The sequence below is a fragment of the Onychomys torridus genome, chromosome 8 (genome assembly GCF_903995425.1).
Source record: "Onychomys torridus chromosome 8, mOncTor1.1, whole genome shotgun sequence".
NCBI classification, from domain to species: domain Eukaryota; kingdom Metazoa; phylum Chordata; class Mammalia; order Rodentia; family Cricetidae; genus Onychomys; species Onychomys torridus.
Window position 1 is genome coordinate 108,328,084 of NC_050450.1, and position 22,039 is coordinate 108,350,122.

The 22,039-nt window shown below is 44.5% G+C and overlaps 1 protein-coding gene across 1 annotated transcript in view; it reads right to left on the reverse strand.

The window, feature by feature from the left end:
• The window catches only part of Nploc4 (NPL4 homolog, ubiquitin recognition factor), a 55,761-nt gene extending 38,465 nt beyond the window's left edge, over nt 1-17,296 (reverse strand). Inside the window, exons 1-4 of the mRNA XM_036196619.1 lie at nt 17,072-17,296; nt 11,529-11,609; nt 7,383-7,495; nt 812-988 (exon numbers count right to left, since the gene is read on the reverse strand). Of these exons, the coding sequence (XP_036052512.1) occupies nt 812-988; nt 7,383-7,495; nt 11,529-11,609; nt 17,072-17,086 (386 nt within the window). The 5' untranslated portion in view covers nt 17,087-17,296. The remainder of the gene's footprint in view (nt 1-811; nt 989-7,382; nt 7,496-11,528; nt 11,610-17,071) is intronic.
• Between the last annotated feature and the right edge of the window lie 4,743 nt (nt 17,297-22,039).

Consider the following 22,039-nt stretch of genomic DNA (forward strand, 5'->3'; position numbering starts at 1 on the left):
ACAAATGGAAGGCATCTTAGGCTCCAGCCACAGCAGCTGAGCAGCATCTGTGGCTATTCCATCTTACAAAAAGGTTGCTGATATAGCATTTAGAATAGCAGTATGCCAGGGTCAGTACCTTATCATATTCACAGAGTGATACACTTAAAAAACCCTTAACTAACTTCTGAGTCATCTCTCCAGTCCTTAACTGGTTTCTTTTAAAAGAATTGCAAAAAAAAAAAAAAAAAAGTCTAAAATTAAGGAATGCAAACATGCACTAGCACTTTACATAACCTGGTACAAAATGAACATTCAAAGCAGATCTGTAAACCAGATACTCACTAGAGGCACACACTAGTACCTTACCTAGTGCCCAGGTTATTCTAACAGTATTTGCTCTTAAGAAGTCAGAGCCAGCCCTTGTATTGGTAAACACTGAACCACCAGTCCTTCTACCCCTACCTCTGTTGGTGGGAGGGGACAGGTATCTAAAGGAACATCAAAATAGAACCTACCTGTACCTAGACACCTTTGAATCTCTTAGTATTCACATACTCCTAATTTTTTTGTTTGTTATTTCTTTTGAGTAGAATAATGTGACAATAGATGCCACTCAGATCTTTCACCTTTACCTAGCATGAACTTGTTTAAATTTATTTTTGAGACAAGGTTCTCATAAGCTAGCCTGAGCTCACTATTAAACTACACTGACCTTGAACTTGACCAGTCCTCCTGCTTTTGCCAAGTGCTATGATTACAAAAGCTCTTAAACATTTCCTTTAATGATCCATTAAAAGCTCCGCAGGCAGGAGCCTTATAGAGCACTCACAGCTGTGGGTCCCGGCTCCTATAAATCTTTCCATCCTGCTTGCTGAGATATTGATCGATCTCATCTTCAACCACATTAGGAGCACCAAAGGCCTTTAACCCTAGTGAGGTGGATGTCTCCATTTCAGACGAAGGTCCAGCAAGGCTTGAGGGAAACAGGAACAACAAATCGCCATGCCTGTTCAAAGGACAAAACATCAAACGCCATCCTTTCCTCCCAAAATCAAACCACAGAGTTTAGTGTGGATATGTGGATCCTGATAGCTTCAAAAGACAATGCTACAGTCTAAAGCACTACATAGGGAAGTTCCTGATTTTAAGAGAGCAGAATTATTTGTTTCTTGGCACTGTACACATCAGTGCAGAGTCTCGGAAATTTAACTTCTCTCACCAATTTATTTTAAAAGCTATGAGGGCCGGGCAGCAGCAGCGCACACCTTTAATGCCACCACTCGGGAGGCAGAGGCAGGTGGATCTCAGTGAGTTCAAGGCCAGCCTGGGCTACAGATCGAGATCCAGAACAGACAGGACTGCTACACAGAGAAACCCTGTCTCTAAAAGACCAAAAGACTGACATGTAGGCAAGCCCGTACAGCATTTTATTAATTAGTAACTCATGTGGAAATATCCAGCCCATTTATTGGTGGTGCTACCCTTGCCAGACAGTCCTAAGCCGGGTAGTTAGTGGCGCACGCCTTTAATCTCAGCACTCAGGGAGGCAGAGCCAAGAAGATCTTTGTGAGTTCAAGGAGCGAGATCCAGGAAAGGCGCAACGCTACACAGAGAAATCCTGTCTCGAAACCAAAAAAAAAAAAAAAAAAGCAAGCTGAATAAGCCATTAAGAATGAGCATTTGGGGGGTTGGGGATTTAGTTCAGTGGTAGAGCACTTGCCCAGCAAGCACAAGGCCCTGGGTCCAGTCCTCAGCTCTGGAAAACACAAACAAACAAATAAATAAATAAATAAATGAGCAAGCGAGCCGGGTGGCGGCTTTAATCCCAGCACTGGGAGGCAGAGCCAGGCCAATCTCTATGAGTTGGAGGCCAGCCTGGTCTCCAAAGAAAGCTACACAGAGAAACCCTGTCTCAAAAAAAAAAAAAAAAAAAAGAGCATTTTTTAGGGCTGGAGAGATGGCTCAGAGGTTAAGAGCACTAACTGCTCTTCCAGAGGTCCTGAATTTAATTCCCAGCAACCAGATGGTAGCTCATAACCATCTATAATGAGATCTGGTGCCTCTTCTGGCTTACAGGCATACATGTAAGCAGAATACTGTAATCGTGACAAATAAATAAAACTTTTCTTAAAGAATGAGCATTGAGTCTGGAGAGATGGCTCAGAGGTTAAGAGCACTGGCTGTTCTTCCAGAGGTCCTGAGTTCAATTCCCAGCAACCACATGGTGGCTCACAACCATCTGTAATGAGATCTGGTGCCCTCTTCTGGCCTGCAGGCATATGTAGACAAAACACTGTATACACAATAAATAAATAAACCTTAAAAAAAAAAAAAAAAAAAAAGAATGAGCATTTCGGCAGAGGCAGGCAGATCTCTGTGAGTTCGAGGCCAGCCTGGGCTTCAGAGTGAGTTCCAGGAAAGGCTCCAAAGCTACACAGAGAAACCCTGTCTCACTATGTAGCCCAGGCTGGCCTCAAACTCAGCATCTGCCTGCCTCTACTTACTATAAGTGCTAAGATTACAGATGTGTACTACCAGTTTGGCTTAATATTCCCCAGGGAGGTAGGCTCACCATGCTAAGGGGCAAGTCTGCTGGTTACTGCCACTGTGAAGAACATACCCACAAACAGATGCCAACACTCACTCTGATAGGGCAGATCCCAGGCACAGCCTTCTGTCCCAAGACTGTGGAAGGTCTGCTTTCCTAAAGAGCTGCCACAAGTCTACTTGCTGTGCTCTAACTTGACATGACTTGTAGCTAAAGGATGTTTCCCATCGTGGGTCAGGCCTGACCAGAGATGGCTTGTGGCACTAAATCAGCTCCAGCCTTTGAAGACAGGAGGTGACAGAACATTTGGCAAACTTTCAGCTAGCTGCCATCAACAGGATGCACAAGAAAAAAGCTAAAAGAACAGCTGGCCCAGTGCTGAACAGCAAACCAAAGGAAGAGCAGAGTCTGCAAGTGCAAACACTGCAAACATGCAGGCCCCAGGAGCATGGCTGCAGCTTTTGAGAGCTGCTCTTGCCTTCTTATTCCTCCATAATTCATAGGCAATAAAACTGCCTAACTGTAGCCAGGGTTCTGCTTCTAGCAGTGGATTAGATATTCCTACACACCCTCTAGACATAAACTACTCGGCTCAGAGCCTGGATAAATTTTAACAAATGCACTGTAAAAAGGCTGCTGAGCTCTAAAGGTACAGAATACCCAGGGTTCCCAAAGCTGGCAGTGAAGTGGGTAAGAATGGAAGAGGACACAGCCACTCTCCCTTGGCCAAGGCCAGGATCAAGAACTTGATCAAGACTTCAAGTGTTCACTAGACAACAGATTAGGCCTGGAGCTCCCTGCCCCCTAAAACTGTTAGCCTGGCCGGGCAGCACACTTTAATCCCAGGACTCGGGAGGCAGAGGCAGGTGAATCTCTGTGAGTTCCAGGCCAGCCTGGTCTACAGAGTGAGTTCCAGGTCAGGCTGCAAAGCTAAGCAGAGAAACCCTATCTCAAAAAACCAAAACCAAAACCAAAACAAACAAACAAACAAAAAAGACTGTTAGCCTGAAACTCCCAGATAAAGCCAAATGCCAGGCTTGCCAGTGCACACCTGTAATCCCAGAACTGAGAAGGTGAGAGCAAGAGGATTACAAATTCAAGGTATTTTAGCTTCATTTCAAGATCAAGGCCAGCTTAGATTACATGAGACCCTGTCTTAAAAAAAACCAAAACAAGCCAGGGGGTGGTGGATGTCTTTAATCTGAGCACTCTGGAGGCAGAGGCAGGAGGATCTGTAAGTTTGGGGCCAGCCTGGTCCACAGATTGAGTTCCAGGACAGGCTCCAAAGCTACACAGAGAAATCCTGAAAATCAACATCAATAAAAAAAGTCACAAGCAAACAAAAAACCCAGGTGACTAAGGGAAGTCTGAACAACTAAGAGAACCCAGGAGGTCAAAATAGGAGCTAAGAAGAAATCCAGTCTGCTTCCACCAGAAGCACAGCAGGGAAGTTACCTCCAAGGCTCTAAGCAGAGGCCTGCATATGGAGTAGAATCTGGCTGTTTGGGGATCTGGAAGACCAAAACCAGAAAGGGATGCAGCCTTAGCTCCACAGCACCCCCTTGTGCTTACACTGCAAATGCCACTAAAATTAACTTGGATCAGATACAACTACGCTTCCTCACACCTCTCCCAATAAAAAAAATCAAAGAGACAAGGGAAATAAATTCCCTCAAGCAAGAGTAGACAGAAACAAGTGCTAAGAGAGAGAGGAAGGCGGGGGACTCAAATGCTGGAATTACAAGACACAGACACAAACTCCAGAGAATGCAGCAGAAACCTTCCAAGAAAGAGCTGGGAGTGATATGGAACCCTGAAGTGCCACATACCAACAGCCCAGTGGGAAAGGGAATCAAACAATGTTTTGGCTAGGCCTATAAATCAGCTACTCAGGAGACTGAGACAGAAGGCAAGTGCGAAGCTAGCCTGGGCAACAAACACAGAAAGACTGCCTCAAAATAAAAAGTTTAAAAGTCGGGAGCAGAGACCTGGAGTCACAACTCAGTGGTATAGCGCTTGCCTGGTGTTCATAACAGTGCTTACTGCAAGTTGATAGCAGAGCTGAAGACAAGAGAAGGAAAGCAGGGTCTTTAACGTGAAAGTGGTGCGGTGGTGCGCATCTGTGCTCTGACACAGGAAAATCCCAACTCAAAACTAAAGCAACAGGAAACTGAAAACAGACTCACTATAGAGCAGGAGTTGAGATGGAGAGGAGCAGCTGTGAATGCAGCCCGCACTGAGGGAGGGAGGGGCAGTCTCAAACCCATAACCCTCCTTAGTCTCCCAAGACTGTGTGTCAGTAAACTCAATTCGGACTTTTTCTAAGTTTTTTTTTTCCTTTTCGAGCTGAGGACTGAACCCAGGGCCTCAGCACTCTACCACTGAGCTAAATCCCCAACCCCCTAAGTTTTTAAAATAATTTATTTTTATTTTATGTGCATTGGTGTTTTGGCCTGCATGTATGTCTGTGTGAGGGTGTCAGATCTTGGAGTTATAGACAGTTGTGAGCTGTCATGTGGGTGCTGAGAACTGAACCCAGGTCCCCTGGAAGAGCAGCCAGTGCTCTTAACCACTGAGCCATAACTTCAGCTCCTCTTTTTAACTTTTTTGAGACAAGGTCTCACTATGTAGCTCTTGCTGTCCTTTACTTTCATGTATTTTTAAAATATTTCAAATTTTATCTCATAGGTCGGTGGTGGCACATGCCTTTAATCCCAGCACTTGGGAAACAGAAGCACTGGAGTCAGATCTCTGAGTTCAAGGACAGCCTGGTCTACAGAGATAGATCCAGGACAGCCAGGGCCACACAGAGAAATCTTGTCTCGAAAAACCAAAAACCAAAAAACAAAAAAATAAAAAGTTTACCTCATAGGCAGGGCTTGGTGGTGCACATCTTTAATCCCAGCACTTGGGGTGCTCGAACATTTGCCTAACATGTGTGAAGATTTAAATCCAATCCCCAATAGCAACATCAAAAGCCCTGCCCCAGCTGGAGAGATGGCTCAGCATCTGAGTTTAATTACCAGCACCTCCATCAGGCAGCCCACAACCACCTGTAACACACACTCACACACATTAAAAGAGCATCACAGAAGCCACGCCTTTGTTCTTACTGCACTCATGTAAAAGAGGTACTGATGTTATGAGGACAGCAAGACCAGCGGAATGAGGACTTTCCACGGCTCACAGGTGGGAGGGAATGGCAGTGTACGTCCAAACTTCCATAACATTTCTGGAAAATGACTTGACTCTGGAAGCTGGTGAGATGGTGAGATGGCTCCGTGAATGAAGGGGCCCAAAACCAATGTCCTGAGTTTAACCTCCAGGACCAAAAGGAGAAACTCATTTCCCCAAATTGTCCTATGACCTTACACTTGAGAGCATGCTCATACTTGTGCACACGCACAAATAAAATGTAATAGATTTTGTTGTTGTTGTTGTTTTGAGACAGGGTCTCAATATATAGCTCTGGCTGTCCTGGATCTCACTATGTACATCAGGCTGGCCTCAAACTCACAGAGAACTGGCTGTTTCTACCTCCCAAGTGCTGGCATCAAAGGTGTGTGCCACTATGCCTGGCTATACAAAGTTTTTTAAAGAAATGATTGATTCTCAAAATTTTAAAACCCTTCACCAGGATGCAGCTCGGGGTAAAGGGGTGACTACCATGTTCCAGACAAGAGGTTCCACTTCCAGCTCCATTAAAAAAACAAAAAAACAAAAAACTAAAGACCAGCCAGGGGCGGCGGCGGCGGCGGCACACCCCTTTAATCTCAAACCCCGGAGGCAGAGCCAGGTGCATCTCTGTGAGTGAGTTCCAGGACAGCCAGAGCTGTTACACAGAGAAACCCTGTCAAACAAAACAAAACAAAAACAAAAACAAAAACAAAAAAACTAAAGGCCAATCTTACCCCCAAATAAATTAAAAACACAAACACACCAACAAACTCTGCGAAAGCTCAAAGAAAATATGAACTTGGCCACCCTGGAAATGGTCACAAATAACAATAAGGAAAGATTAATTACAGGGATAGGCAAACAGGAACCAAGTCTTTGCAGAACAAATAAATGATATCACTATATATTTCCGTTCCCCACATATCCTAATCTATAATAAAAGTGGTAAAGTTGCCAGAATAGCCTACTGTTCTGTTCTGTCTAATAAACAGACATGCAGACAAATGCCTGCAGACTGAGCCATACATGCAGGTAAACACTCATACATATAAAATTAAAAAAAAAAAAAAAAAAAAAAAAGACTGTTCACTAATGCAGATGCCCAGTTTAGAAGAGGCTGAACAAGCTTGTCTATAAAAAGCCAAACAGCAAACATTTTGAACTCTGCAGGCTACGTGTTATAATCACTCACCTCTGAACTTACAGCATCAAAGTAGTCACAGACATGACTGTGTTCCAATACCATAAACAGAAGTGTGAGTCAGAGGCCTTTGCCAAAGCCTCACTAACAAGTGAAAATATGAGCCACCATATATCTCCCCCGTTTTCTTAATAAGTGGGGCTGACATGACATGATCTCTCCCCAAATACTCGCGCTCTAAGTAAGTCCTCTGCTCCAGACAAGAGGTTGGCTCTACTTCAGATATGTATCCAAAACCATATAACCTTCTCTTAACACCATTCCAGAATTCCATAGTCAAACCTGCTCAACACTAACTGCTGGTCTTGTACAACTGTTGTACACCAGCCAAGCAACACAATCTCTTGTCTGTGAGCAGTTAACAGGGCCGTAATTATAGTAGTGCCCAGAGGATAAGAGAAATCCAGGCAGCCTCAGTTGGAGCATTGGACCTAATCCCTCCCACTGCCTATCTTCCACTAGCTGGACACTTACTTGATTTTTAGCAAATGAAGGGATTTGCTGGACGATGCTGTTATCTCTCCAGTCTTGTTTCTATTGATGTAAACTGAGAAGCCGTTGTTTTGGAATCCAAACTCCTTTGCAACCTACAACAGAAATGTAATGAAACATCCAAGCTGACATACCATGGGCTGCCAGACCACTGGAAAACACTTGGAAAGTTAGGAAGTGCTCACCAAGACAGACCCCTTGTCATTTTACTCTGGAGAAAACCTGTACTCATCATACCAGTGCCAATTCAAGTAAGTGGCCCACGGGAAACAAAGGTCTTGTATAATAAATATGTAAGAGATGAAACTAGCCAAAGTCAAGGCAAGTTAATTGTTCCTTTTTAATCAATAGTAAAAACCCAATTCCAATCATAAAACCTAACAACAGAGAAAAAAATGGAGTATAGAATGATGCCACCAATCAAGAAAAGTCAGCTGCTGGGCATGGTGGCACACGCCTTTAATCCCAGCACTCAGGAGGCAGAGCCAGGCCAATCTCTGTGAGTTTGAGGCCAGCCTGGGCTACAGAGTGAGTTCCAGGAAAGGCGCAAAGCTACACAGAGAAACCCTGTCTGAGAAAAAAAAAAAAAAAAGCGAAGGAAGGAAGGAAGGAAGGAAGGAAGGAAGGGAGGGAACAAAAAAAGAAAAAGAAAGAAAAGTCAGCTGCTGAGCATTATGGCACACGCCTTTGTTCCCAGCACTCAGGAGGCAGGGGAAAAAGCCAGAAAAAAAAAAAAAGAATAGTCAGCTGCAGCTAGCAAGGTATCTCAGCAGGTAAAGTGCCTGCTGCTAAATCTAATGGTCTAAATTTGATGCTAGACCCACCCAGTAGAAGAACTGACTCTTGACCTCCACATGTGTATCATGTCACGCATGCCACCGCCACCCATTTTGTTGAAATGGTAGTGTAAGTAAGTAAGTGCAAAAGATTTTAAAGTATTTTTAAAAAGAAATGTCAGCTGGCCATAGTAGCACACTCCGGTGATCCCATCACTGGGAGGATGGAGACAGAAGTATCAGGAGTTCAAGACTAGCCTCAGCTACACGACAAGTTCTGGACTATATGAATGAGATCCTGACAACATGACAAAAACAAGGAAAGGAGGAGGGGAAAGAAAGAGGAAGGAAGGAAGGACAAGGAAGTAGGAGGTGGGTAGATTATCAATCAACTCAATTGTGCTACCAGGAGCAATGAAATCATTTAACTCAACAGACATTAAACATCCTACCAAACGCGCTCTGGGGTTCTGGTTTCCGAAAACCAGACAATGAGACCTTGAAATGAACCAATCACTAAGACTCCATGAGTGGGCCTCTTTCTTTGGCTTGAGTCCACGTGGAAGAGACAGTAACACAGGTCTCAAGTAGTTCGGGCTAGCTTCAAACTTAGAATACAGCTAGAGCTGGCCTTGAACTCCTGATCTTCCTCCTTCCAACTCCCAAGTGTTGGTCTGTGAGCTATTTTCAATATAAACAATCTCACCACACATGCCAACATCCATTTCTTTACAGAGCATAAAGCCACATATAAATGCTATTGAGCACAGGCCACCCTGCCCAAACAAGTTTCATAGAGCTCAAGACCTGCTTTCCAAGCAAGTTTGTAAGGATTCAAGGACGCTGTTTTAGAGACCATTTGTTGAGATTTTAATTACTAAACTAACAAACAAAACAACAAAACCACACACACACACAGTATATTCTCACTTACATGAGGTATCTAAAGTATTGGAAGTCACAGAAAAAGAAAACAGAATGGTGGCTACCAGGGCTGCAGTGAGGAGAAAAGGGAAGCTGTTGTTCAGGGGGATGGATTTCAGAAGTGCGCAATGAATACACTCTAGAGACACGTTTCACAGTAATGCAAGAATACAAGAAACTTGATGTGGAATAAAAATAAATATGTAACACAGGGAAAGAGAAAAAGAACATCCAGTACCATAAATGTAAATCTGTTTTAGTAGCAGAGAACCACATCTATAACATAGCCTAGTTAAAAATAATAATAATAATAAAAATAAAAAATAAAAACAGGGAAGCCAGGCAGTGGTAGTGCACACCTTTAATCCCAGCAGAGGCAGGTGGATCTCTGTGAGTTTCAGGCCAGCCTGGTCTACAGAGTGAGTTCCAAGAGAGCCAGCCAGCATGGTTACACAGAGAAACCCTGTCTTGAAAAGCCAAAAATAAATAAATAAATAAATTTAATTACATTAGAACAGGTTACAAATGGCCATATAATGCCATCGTGAACACTGACATACCTTATAAACAACATGGTGATACAGCCCAAGTCTGTATCCAAGCTGACGCCTGCCTAGGCTTGGGTAAACTTGTCCCTCCCAACGGCATAACTTGCTACCCCACCAAACAAGCCAATTAGGGAATGACCAAAGAAGAAAAGTTGGGTGCTGAGCTCTGCTAGTTAAAATGCAATGAACAGCCTGGGTACTGGGAGTCAGTGTCCTCTCAACACTGGCAGAAGAAGACCCTTTGGGACAGGACCTGCACAGAGGAACTAATTTCATTAGTTTTTCCTTCTTATGGATTCATAAGAATAATGTACAATTAAAATGATTTCCAAATAACTTTTTAAAAGTACTAAAGCACAAAATAAAATTCTAATGACAAGGGAAAGCAAGTGTAATTCCATTTTTAGTTTCCTAGGTATACATAGTGACATTTCTTTGGGATCTATGTCTTAGATTTGAAGAAATGTAGCAAGGGCATCAGTAAGGTTGCCTCTAACATTTTAAATACTTCACCAAAAAAAAAAAAAAAAAAAAACTTCAAAAATAACACTGTGTGCTTGGTTATAAAATGCTGCTAATAGCAAATAGAGTTGAGAATTATATTACTTCTACTTACTTATATTAACAATGTAAAAGAGGAGGGCTACAATTTGCTAGTCTTCAGTACAAAGTGTAAAACAAAAGTTATTCTCTTTGCTTAAGACTTCTCATCCACTTTAGGTCTGACCCAAGCTCTCTCTCTCCATCACTCCCTGTACGTAGAGTCATAAATATGTGGCTTTAATTTCTCTGAAAAATAACTGGAGAGGAGAGGGGTATCCTGAAGAAATGGTTCAGTGGTTAAGTGCACTGGCTGCTCTTCCAAAGGACCCAGGTTCAATTCCAAGCACCCATGCAGTAGTTCACAACCATCTGTAACTCAATTCCAACTGGACCTGACCACCTCTTCTGGCTTCCACAGTCACTAGACATGTATATGGTACACGTACTAATCTGTGAACCTAAAAATGACAAAATTGTCACAATAGCCCACTGTTATGTCTGGTAAACAGGCATGCAAGCAATGCCTGGAAACCTGGCAACACATGCACGCAAAACACCCATACACATTAAAAATAATTTAAAAAAAAAAAAAAAAAAGATGGGGTCGGGGAACAGGGCTGGAGAGATGGGTCAGCTGTTAAGAACACTCAAGCTGTTGCAGAAGATCCAGAATCAGTTATCAGCACCAATTATGGTGGCTCACAACCACCTGTAACTCTAGTTCCAGGAGAATCCAACACCTTCTGGCTTCCATGGACACTGCATGTATGTGGTGCACAGACATACACATAGGCAAAATACTCATAAAATAAAAAGAAGTACATCATAGCTGGCAGTGGTGCACACCTTTAATCCCAGCACTCGGGAGGCCAGCCCGGACTACAGAGCGAGATCTAGAACAGGCACCAAAACTACAGAGAAATTCTGTCTTGAAATACCAAAAAATAAATAAGTGAGTGAGTAAGTAAGTAAATAAATAAAAAGAATGGGCTGAAATAAATGAATGAATGAATGAATAAATAAATAAAAAGAATGAGCTGATTGTGGTGGTGCATGCCTTTAATCCCAGCAGCACTCAGGAAGCTGAGGCAGAATTGCTTAGAGTCCAAGGCCAGCCTACAGAGTGAGACTTTGTCTTTCTATCTCTGTCTGCCCCATCTCCCTCTCCCTCCCCACCCCTACCCCCTCCCACCACAACAATCCAGCAGGTAGCCAGTTCAATCACACAGAGAAAAGCCACACAACTGACACCTTGGTGGCAGGAGAGAAAAGGAAACAAGAAAAGGCACGGACAGGCACACTGGAGGGAACAACCCTGGATGATTGGCCACAGGTACCTTTTTCAAAAACGTTGCAGCTGTTTCTCTCTTTGTTGCTGTGATCCGCTTCACTCCATCCGGGGATTGGACACGGATGATCTATTGTGAATGAAGTGAGAGGTTACTGTACCTAATGAGCTATCCATTTTATAAGACTTACACTTGAAGGGCCGGAGAGACGGCTCAGCAGTTAAGAGCTGCTCTTCCAGAGGACCCGGGTTCAATTCCCAGCACCCACACGGCAGCTCACAACTGTTTACAATCCCAATTCCAGGGGACGTGGCATCCTCACACAGACATACATGCAGGCAAAACCCAAATGTACATAAAAAATAAGTAAATAAACTAATTAATTAAAAACAACGACTTAAAAAAAACACACACACACACTGGGCAGTGGTGGCGCACGCCTTTAATCCCAGCACATGGGAGGCAGAGCCAGGAGAATCTCTGTGAGTTCGAGGCCAGCCTGGTCTACAAAGCAAGATCCAGGAAAGGCACAAAATTACACAGAGAAACCCTGTCTTGAGAAAAAACAAAACAAAGACTCATACTTGAAGTCTTTTGGCACCTGGACTGTAGAAACTGAAGGTAAGAGTCACTCTTCCCCACCTTTCTTTGGTGTGTATGTTGTGTGTGTACCTATATGCACAAGCACACCCACTTGTGCACATCCACATGGTATCAAGAAGTCAACATGGGGCATCTTCCCCTACTGCTCTCCACATAGTTTTGGGGGACAGGGCTCATTGAACCTGGAACTCACCACTTCAGCTACACTGGCTGGCCAACAATCAACTGGCTCCTCCCACCTCCACTCCCTGCAGTGCTGGAGTTACAGATGTACACCACTGTGTCCAGCTTTTCCACAGGTGCTAGGGATCCAAACTCTGCTCCTCATGCTTGCATAGCAAGCCCTTTATCCATGAAACCATCTCCTCATTCTCAGTCCTCCCCCTTTGAATCCCCAACTCCATTTTGCTTGAAGGGGAAACAAGAGAGGTGAGGCATATCAATACATGAAAGGTGGCCTAGAGTACAATCCTGATTCAAACACCTTATAGTTTCATGTAGAACATACAACTTCAAAGCTAAAGATGGTAGGAATACCTGTAATCCCAAGCACTTCAGAGGTGGAGGCAAGAGCAAAAGAAGAGGCCAGCCTGGGCCATATGAGACCACCTTAAGATAGATTTTATTTTACATGTATAAGTGTTTTACCTGCCTGTATGTCTGTGCACCACATGCATGTATTGCCCTTCAAGGTTAGAAGAGGGCATCACATGAAATTATCTTAAAAAAATAAAAGAGCTGGAGAGATGGCTCAGCTCTTGAGAGCAATGGCTGCTCTTACAAAAGATTAGGTTCAGTTCCCAGTACCTACTGGAGGCTCTCAACTGTCTGTAACTCCAGATCCCTGGGATGAATTACCCACTTCTGCTCCACAGAATCCTACATGTTGTGGGGTACATAAATTTCTCACACACACACATACACACACACACACACACACACACACAAAATAAAATAAAAATAAAAGATAAACTAATTAAAAACTAAAATAAAGGCCCTTAATTCCATGATAAATTCTATTATTAATAGTTTGATTAATAGTTTGATTTCTAGGCAGAGTCTTAACAAAATGTATTTCGAAGGCAAGGCAAAGCTAAAAATGTTGGCTGCCTTCAAGACTCCCAGACATGGACCAGTTTCTAGGCCTTGGTTTCTATACTGATCCAAGCCTTCTGAGAACATGTCATTCACTATGCTGGCATGAACTGGCATGCCCTACAAACCAGGCAGTTGCTGCCCGGCTACCCAAGGGCTAAGAGGGAAGACATAAAACACCTCAGAAAAAGCCGCTGCTGCACTTCCTACTCTAGCAGTCATTAATGGTACACTGTATAGAAAATACTTTGCAGATAGAAAACATTGACAAGGCATTGTCTAAAGATTTCTACTAACACACCGCAGAACTCCATAATGGTTTACAGTCAACTGAATTCTGTCTACTTTCATCAAACAATTAAGAATAATGTGAGTTTTCTAAAATAGCACAATCGTGTCTCTTAATTTTTGGTGACTTTCACTTGGCTTTGTCATGTATGTTCAACATTTAAATTTTGTTCTGGATAGTCCCTATGAATATACTGATTGTTAAAGGGCATAAAATTGTGTACACATTTGCTTCCAAACCACATCTGTCTCATTTCCTCACCCTGCTCACTCATCTGTATTAACTGCAAATGTAAGTGACTTCTGATTTCTAGGACTCTTCACTTGGGATTTGATACTTAGGAAAAACACCTTTATAAGTGTAAGGGAACTATGTGCACATATTTCATTCTCCAATCTGTCTTCAACACTGAGACATGTCAAAAAGTGAAAACCTCTGCTTCTCTGTGGAAGGCTCTGTAATCAGACGTTTCCTGTACAGACTGCTTGTTCCCAAATACCCAGCAGCTGCTTCCCAAATTACCACACAGAGGCTTATATTAATTATAAATGCTTGGCTGATAGCTCAAGCTTATTACTAGCTCTTACACTTAAATTAACCCATAATTCTTATCTATGTTCAGCCACATGGCTTGGTACCTTTTCTCAGTACAATATTCTTATCTTGCCTCTCTGCATTTTCTGACTCCCCCTTCCTCTTCCCAGAATTCAATCTCTTTCTGCCTAGCTATCAGCCAATCAGCTTTTTATTAGCAAATGAGAGTAATACATATTCATAGTGTAGATGTAATTCTAAATGGTTTTATTAAATAAGAAACACAGAAATAAATGCAGAGTTAAAAGCCCAAGAGGTTAGAGCAGTAGCTAAGAGCTAAGACCAAGACCACCTTCTTACACACACTTACAGACAGACACACACACACACACACACACACACACACACACACACACACACCGCTGCTGCCATCCTTCCCCTGAGAAAGAGACCTACTTCCTGTGTGTCTTGTCTTTTTAATTGACTTTCTGTTCTGCCTTCTCATTGGTTGTAAACCCAACCACATGACCTCCTTGTCACTGCCTGTCTATACAGACCTCCAGGCCTCTATGGCTGGTACTGAGATTAAAGGCGTGTGTCTCCAAGCTGGTTATGTCCTTGAACACACAGACCCTGCCTGCCATGTGATCGGATTAAAGGCTGCCGCCGCCAACCGGCTTCTACTATGGCTTGCTATTAGCTCTGACCCCCAGGCAACTTTATCAATGTACAAATAAAATCACATTTCAGCACAAATAAAATATCACCACACATGGTGTAGAAAAGGATTGTTCCACAAAAGGCTCTACAAATGCTTCTTCATCCAATTACTCAGAGATGGGAGCCTGTCACCCAAGCACTATGGGAAAGAGGTCCCAAGGAAGAACCCGTTTGTTTGGTTGATTTGGGTTTGGTTGTACACACCATGTAGACCAAAGTGGTTTCAAGTCCTCTATCCTCCCTGCCTAGCTTCCCAAGTCCTGGACTACAGGCCTATGCCCCAACATCTAGTTTACCAAAGAAGAATTCTACAGTGCAAGTCACTCTACCTGATCTACAACATGGCATAGGAGTCTGAATTTAAGAAGAAGGAAATTTGTACTAAGAAAGTTTTAGATTAACCTCTGACACAGGCTACAAAAGAAAACATATGAAACACACAGATGGGCCACATGGAGAACACCAATTCTGAATAAGTTAGATGTGAGGGAACAAGCAGGAGAGATGGCTTAGCGGTTGTGAGCGCTGGCTGTTCTTCCAAAGGACCTGGGTTCAATTCCCAGAATCCACATGGCTGCTCACATCTGTTTGCAACCCCAGCTCCAGAGGATCTGACACCTTCACACCAATGCACATACAATAAAGTTAAATAAATTCTTTTGAGAGAGAGAGGGAACTGTTTGCTCTTTCAGATGATCTGGATTCAATTCCCAGCACTCACAGGGTGTCTCACAACCATCTATAACGCCAGTTCCTGGGGATCCAATGCCCTAATCTGGCCTCTTTGGGAACCAGGCATCCAAGTGGCACACATATATGCAGGCAAAACACCCATACACATAAATATATAAACTTAAAAGTAAAACTTCTGGGAGCTGGAGAGATGACTCAGCAGTTAAGAGCACTCACTGGCTGCTCTTCCAGAAGACCTGGGTTCAATTCCAGAACCCATATAGCAGCTCACAACTATCTGTAACTCCAATTCCAGGAGATCTGGCACCCTCACAGATACACATACAGGCAAAACACCAATACACATAGAATAAAAATATTTTTTTAAAGTAAAATTTCTGAAATCAACTTCAGAAGAGCTTATTAATTCCTCACAACTTGAGTAAGAAAGTCAATTTAAGACCCACCAGTACCCATAAGAGCCTTTGGAATACCTGAACAAATACTTTACTTCAGTAAAGATCATTACAGTGTGTAGAAAGTTTAATACGCAGTTCTAACTGCTGATACCTCACCAATTTCTAGGCAAGTCATCTAGGTTAGTACATTTAGTTTTAAAATGAAGTCAGCCTTTCTGAGGTTTCTCTGCACATCTTCAGGATGGGAAATACAGAGAGAACAGAAGACCCCTAAATGAAGCTGTGGGGAAAGAGAAGCTTCCCTCAGAGAAAAGCCTTAACTCTTAACCTACCAGAAATGATAGCCCTGGTCTGCAATCCCGGTGAGGAAGCAGTGGCAGGAAGATGTCAAGGTCAAGGGTGGTGTGGGATAAAATGTAAAATAGAACAGAAAGCCTCAAGAGCTGAATTTCCCTGGAAGCCCATGTAATCCAGAAAGAAGTGATGTTATTTCGAATGTATGGAAACACTGCAGAACTGTCCCAGGCCTAAAACACCCAACATGGTTCCAATTTCCCAGAAATCCCAAACACCCCTTAGTGTTGACCACAAATTTTCTGTCAGACCAGCCTGTTACTCACGCCATTCCCCAACCCCTGCCACATTTACTTTGGAGACAAGCTCCCACAGGTTAACTAACCAGGCTATGGGCTGGTTTTCCTCTCTCTTGGTTTAAGGACACATTTCATGGTGGTGGGTGGTGGGGGGGGTGCAATCTCTACTGTCAGGCTAAAGTGAAGTCAGCCTTCTTTATTACACTCTTTTTAAACAGGAACTCAAGTTGTCTCTGCCAAGGAGGGGCCAGTCCCTCCAGGGTGCTGTCTAGCCCCCTTGGCCACTTCCTTTGTGGGGAAGGGGTTCCCTACTGATGCCCTTCTCTCGACTACTCTTCCGGAGTGAAATCATGACGAGGCACTGCTGGGATGGGGAAGGAGAAAGCCCTAAGGACAGGAGGAAGGACGTAACCGGTTGGCTTCGGGGCCTGGGAGGCGGCTGGGGTCCCTCGGAGCAACCTGCGGCAGCAGGGAGGAGGGGGCCTCCATCCGGACCTCGGCCTCCTTCCCGCCAGCCTCTCCAGGCTCAGCAAAGGTACCTCCACAAACCCAGGGCTGGTGAGGAGCCGCGGGCGCCCAGCCCCGTCCCGCGCGGGCCCGCCCAGGACGCCGGCAAATCTGCTGCCTCATCCCAGCGCCCCGCTCCCTCCCGGCCGCCTCACTCACGATGTTCTCGGCCATGGTGGCCGCTCCTGCCTCCGGGTTCGAGCCCCGGGCTGCCGCCGCCTGCCTCCCCAAAGGCCTCGCAACTCCGGCCTCGGCCTCAGCCCCGGCCTCGGCCTCCCGCCGCCGCCGCCACCGTCGCTCCAGCTTCGCCGCCCGGATCCGCCAGCCGCCGACGTCCAGTGCTTCGCTTAACGCACTCCGCCGGGCGAACACACAGGCGAAACAAGGTTCCGGCCCCGCCAACGGCCGCGCGCATGCGCAAGTGGAGCCGCGATCACCTCGGCTCCGCCCATCCCTGCGCGTCTGGGCCCAGCCTCCTAGGCCCCCGCATCAGACCCAGGGTTCGGAAGAAGCCTGCAAAAAAGACTTGTTTCTGAACGTTCGAGCAATACAGAAAAGCCCCAAGAAGAAAGAGCATCGAGATGTCACTCAAAAACTAGCCGTTGAGGAAGTTCTATACCGTCTTCACTATTTCCCAGCAATACTCTGTACCTTTTTTGTTTGTTTGTTTTTTGTTTTTCGAGACAGGGTTTCCCTGTGTAGCCTTGCGCCTCTCCTGGAACTCACTTGGTAGCCCAGGCTGGCCTTGAACTCACAGAGATCCTCCTGGCTCTGCCTCCCAAGTGCTGAGATTAAAGGCGTGCGCCACCACCGCCAGGCTGGACCTTCTTTTGCACTTCTGGAATGATTTGAAGGAGACCTTATGGAAATCTTTTAAGAGGCTAAAAGGCGCCTATTTGTTTATTTGTTTGGTGGTTCGTTTTGTTTTTGTGTTTTGGGGATTTGTTTTGGTTTTTTTCGTGGGGTGGGGTGTTTTGTTTTGTTTTTCGAGACAAGGTTTCTCTGTGTAGCCCTGGCTATCCTGGAACTCGCTTTGTTGTAGACCAGGCTCGTCTCGAACTCACAGAGATTCACCTGCCTCTGCCTTCCAGGTGCTAGGATTAAAGGCGTACGCCAACCTAGCTGACTAAACTTTTTTTTTTTTCAAGAATTTATGTGTTAATGTGTATGAGTGTTTTGCCTGCATGTATGTATGCCAAACCACATTCGTGCCTGAGAAAGGCAGAAGAGGGAGTGGCTCCTTTGAAACTGGAGTTTCAGATGATTGAGACCCACCATGTGGGTGCCGGGAACCAAACCCAAGTTCTCTGGAAGAGCATCAAATTGAGAGCACTCAGTTGTTGAGCCATCTCTCCAGCCCTGACCTTGAGCTTTTGACTCTCCTGTCTCCACCTCCTAGAGCTGGGTTACAGGAGTGTGCCATCATACCCAGTCCACATCCAAAGCCCATGTTTAGTCAGGGTCTCCTACGTTTGAAATCTTCCTACCTCTGCTTCCTGAATACTGGGATTATAGGTGTACACCACCACCCCTGGTTCCCCTCTTCTTAATTTCATTGAATCCATCATCACTGCCAATATTAGTGCTGATAACACATGTTCTTTAGCCTCTGCTATTTAAATTTTGGCTTATTCTTTCCATCAACAAATTTTACTGCATGCTAACAGTGTCTGCATGGCTTTTGCACTGGGAATAGAGTAGAAAGGACATAGGCCCCTGCTTTGGTGCAGGTACCCCAGAGGCAGACCAGGTTGCAGATATGTAACATCAGGTAGCTATTAATGATAAACACACAACCAAAGTAAGGGTAGATAGAGAGGGTGTCTTAGGGTTTCTATTGCTTTGAAGAGAAACCATGACCATGGCAAGTCTTACAAAGGAAAGCATTTAATCAGGGCTGGCTTACTGTTCAGAGGCTTACTCCATTGTCAAGCATGGTAGCAGGCAAGCCTACATGGTGCTGAAGAGGTAGCTGAGAGTTCTACATCCAAATTCGAAGGCAGCAGGAAGAGACTGTGAGCCACTAGCCTAGTCGAAGCGTCTGAGACCTCAGAGCCTCCAACCTGTGACACACTTCCTCCAACAATGCCACACTCACTCTAACAAGGCCACACTCACTCCAACAAGGCCACATCTCCCGATAGTGCCAGTCTCCATGAGCCTATGGGGCCATTTTCACTCAAACTATCTCAGAGGTTGATAGAATATGTTTAAAATAAGATGGTTAGGAGCTGGCAGGATGGCTCAGCAGTTGAGAGCATTAGCTGCTTTTCCAAAGGATAGGTTTCCATTCCTAGAACCCACATGATGACTCCCAATCTGCTGTAACTCCAGTTCTAAGGGAATCAATGGCCCCTTCTAGCAAGAAGATAAAACACTCATACATATAAAATAAAAATAAGGATTTAGCTCAGTGGTAGAGACAGCGCTTGCCTAGCAAGCGCAAGACCCTGGGTTCGATCCTCAGCTCATTAAATAAATAAATAAACAGATAAATAAATAAATAAGTCAGGAGGCCAAGTAAATCAAGGTGCATGTGACAAGTCTAATGACTTAAACTTAATCCCCTGAACCCACAAAGTAGAAAGAAAAACAAATTATTGGAAGTTGTCCTCTTATCGTCTCACACACACACACACACACACACACACACACACACATACATACATTATAGTACATACGCACACACTTAATTCATTTTTTTGCAACTTTTTTTAAGATTTATTTATTTATTATGTATACAGTATTCTGCCTAGATGCATGCTTGCAGGCCAGAAGAGGGCACCAGATCTCATTACAGATGGTTGTGAGCCACCATGTGGTTGCTGGGAATTGAACTCAGGACCTCTGGAAGAATAGTCAGTGCTCTTAACCCCTGAGCCATCTCTCCAGGCCCCACTTAATTTATTTTTAAGATGGGGCTGGGTATGATGACACTCACCTATAACCCCAGCACTCTGGAAGCACTCTGAGTTGAAGGCCATTGTGGTCTACGTAGCAAGTTCCAGGACATTCAGAGCTATGAAATGAGACCCTGTCTCAAAATAAAATAAAGATGTTCAGGGGTGTCGTGCTGCTTATTTTTTATTGTGAGTTTGACATGGCCTAGACTCACCTTGGAAAGAGGAACTTCAGTTGGAATTGCCTTGATCTTATTGATCTATTGGTGGGGCCTCGCTGTGAAAGACACTGGTGGTTGTTGGGGGGAGGGCCTATCCACTATTGGTAGCACCATCCCTAGGCAGGTTGGTCTGGGCTCTTTAACAAAGCTGGCTGAGAATGAGCCAGAAAATAGGCCAGTAAACAGTATTTCTCTGTAGTCTTTTTCTCAGTTCCTTCCTCCAGGTTCTTGCTTTGAGTTCCTATCTGACTTCCCTCTATCTTACTTCCCTCTTTGGTTGGGTATAGTGGTTATCAAGGAGACCTTCAAAACTATTTAAGAAGCATGCCTGGGCTGCTTTTTCATTGGCCGCCAAGTCCATCAGGAAGTTGGTGCTGTCTCCATCCTAGTCCAGATCCATGTAGGAGCCAGGTATATGCTAACATGCCCTGCCTGAATATGACATACAAGAGGAATTGAATAATATGTGATTTTCGAAGGTGGTTGGTAGCACACGCCTTTAATCCCAGCACTGGGAGGTAGAGGCAGGCAGATCTCTGAATTCAAGGCTAGACTGATCTACAGAGCAAGTTCCAGGACAGCCAGGGTTACACAGAGAAAACCCGTCTTGAAAAACAAAAAAAATGTGACTTTCATATCTGCCTATTTTCACTTTGCATAATGTTTTCAAGGTTCACTCATGTTGTGGCACTCTATTCCTCATATTCTTCCTCTTCCTCTTCCTTTTTCTTCAATACTGGGAACAGAATAAGAATCCAGAGCCTTATGCAGAGTGGTGGGTAAGTGCTCTCCCATTGAACTACAAACCTAGCCCAGTTGAGAACATTTTATATAAGTGGATTTATACAGTGGCAGGCTGCTGCATCTTGGGCTATAGTGAAAGCCTGGATGGAAGAGGTAGTCTAAACTGGCAGAGGTCCTGGATTCCATCCCCAACACTGGGGTTGGGGGAAGAAAAGGAAGAAGTCCTGACGACAATGGAAGACACTGGAGGACTCCAGGCAACGGTGATGGTGCAGTGGAGTGTGACACACAGATGCTAGGCCATTTGAGGCCAGCAAGTTTGTCTGGACTACAAAGTTATAGGCCAGAACAATGGCAAATAAAGCTAAAAGCAGAGACTGGGCCTGTCCAGTCCATCAAAAGCTTAAACTCAGGGGGTCTGGGGTGGAAATAGGAGGGGGCATGTGGCAGATACAGCAGGATCTTCTCTTCCCCTAAACATGTCGATGATATCTATGAAAGTCCTGTGCAACTACAGTGATACTGACAAACACATCCACATCTCACACACATTCCAGTCAGAAGCATGGAGACCTGTTGGGGGACACGCCAAAGGCCACACAGAGTTTGTGTTTGGTAGGGTCCAGTGTTGACAGCCTTTGAACATGTTTTCTGTCTCCATAACAAGTTGTATATCTGAAGTCCTTTAGACACAAGGACTGTATGGTGATCATAACAAAATCCTGCTTTTGAGAAGCTTGGAGGGAGGGGACATCTGGAATGTGAATACTGATTTGTTTTTGTACTGGATAAACTAGGGAGATAAATTGGCATTTGTGTTGCCCATTGGTCTTCTGGGAGACAGCATTGTGAACCAATTTGCAGAGATCTGTTCCTTTGAAGGTGCTGATAGAACAGCTGATGAGCCTACCAGCTGAGACCAAAATGAGACTCAACAGTGATGACCATGAGGCCAGCACCAGAGCCACCTTACCAAATGTGCAGATATTAGGGGCATTCCCTAGAGCCAAGGCCAAGAATTAGGGGCTAAGAAGAAAGACCAGTTGCATCTGCAGAAGCAAGGGCCTGCCTTAAGCCCTAAAATGTGACTCCTCACATGATCCCACTGTGATCGCTACGTGGGTGGAGCTTGCAGCTCTCCAGCTCTGAGGTGTACCGTTTACAGAGCAACCAAGAAACACCATTACACCAGGACCATATATAACCTGTCCAGAGAGGCCCAGGGCCACCTGTCTCTGTGGCTTTCTCAATTTATGTGGAAG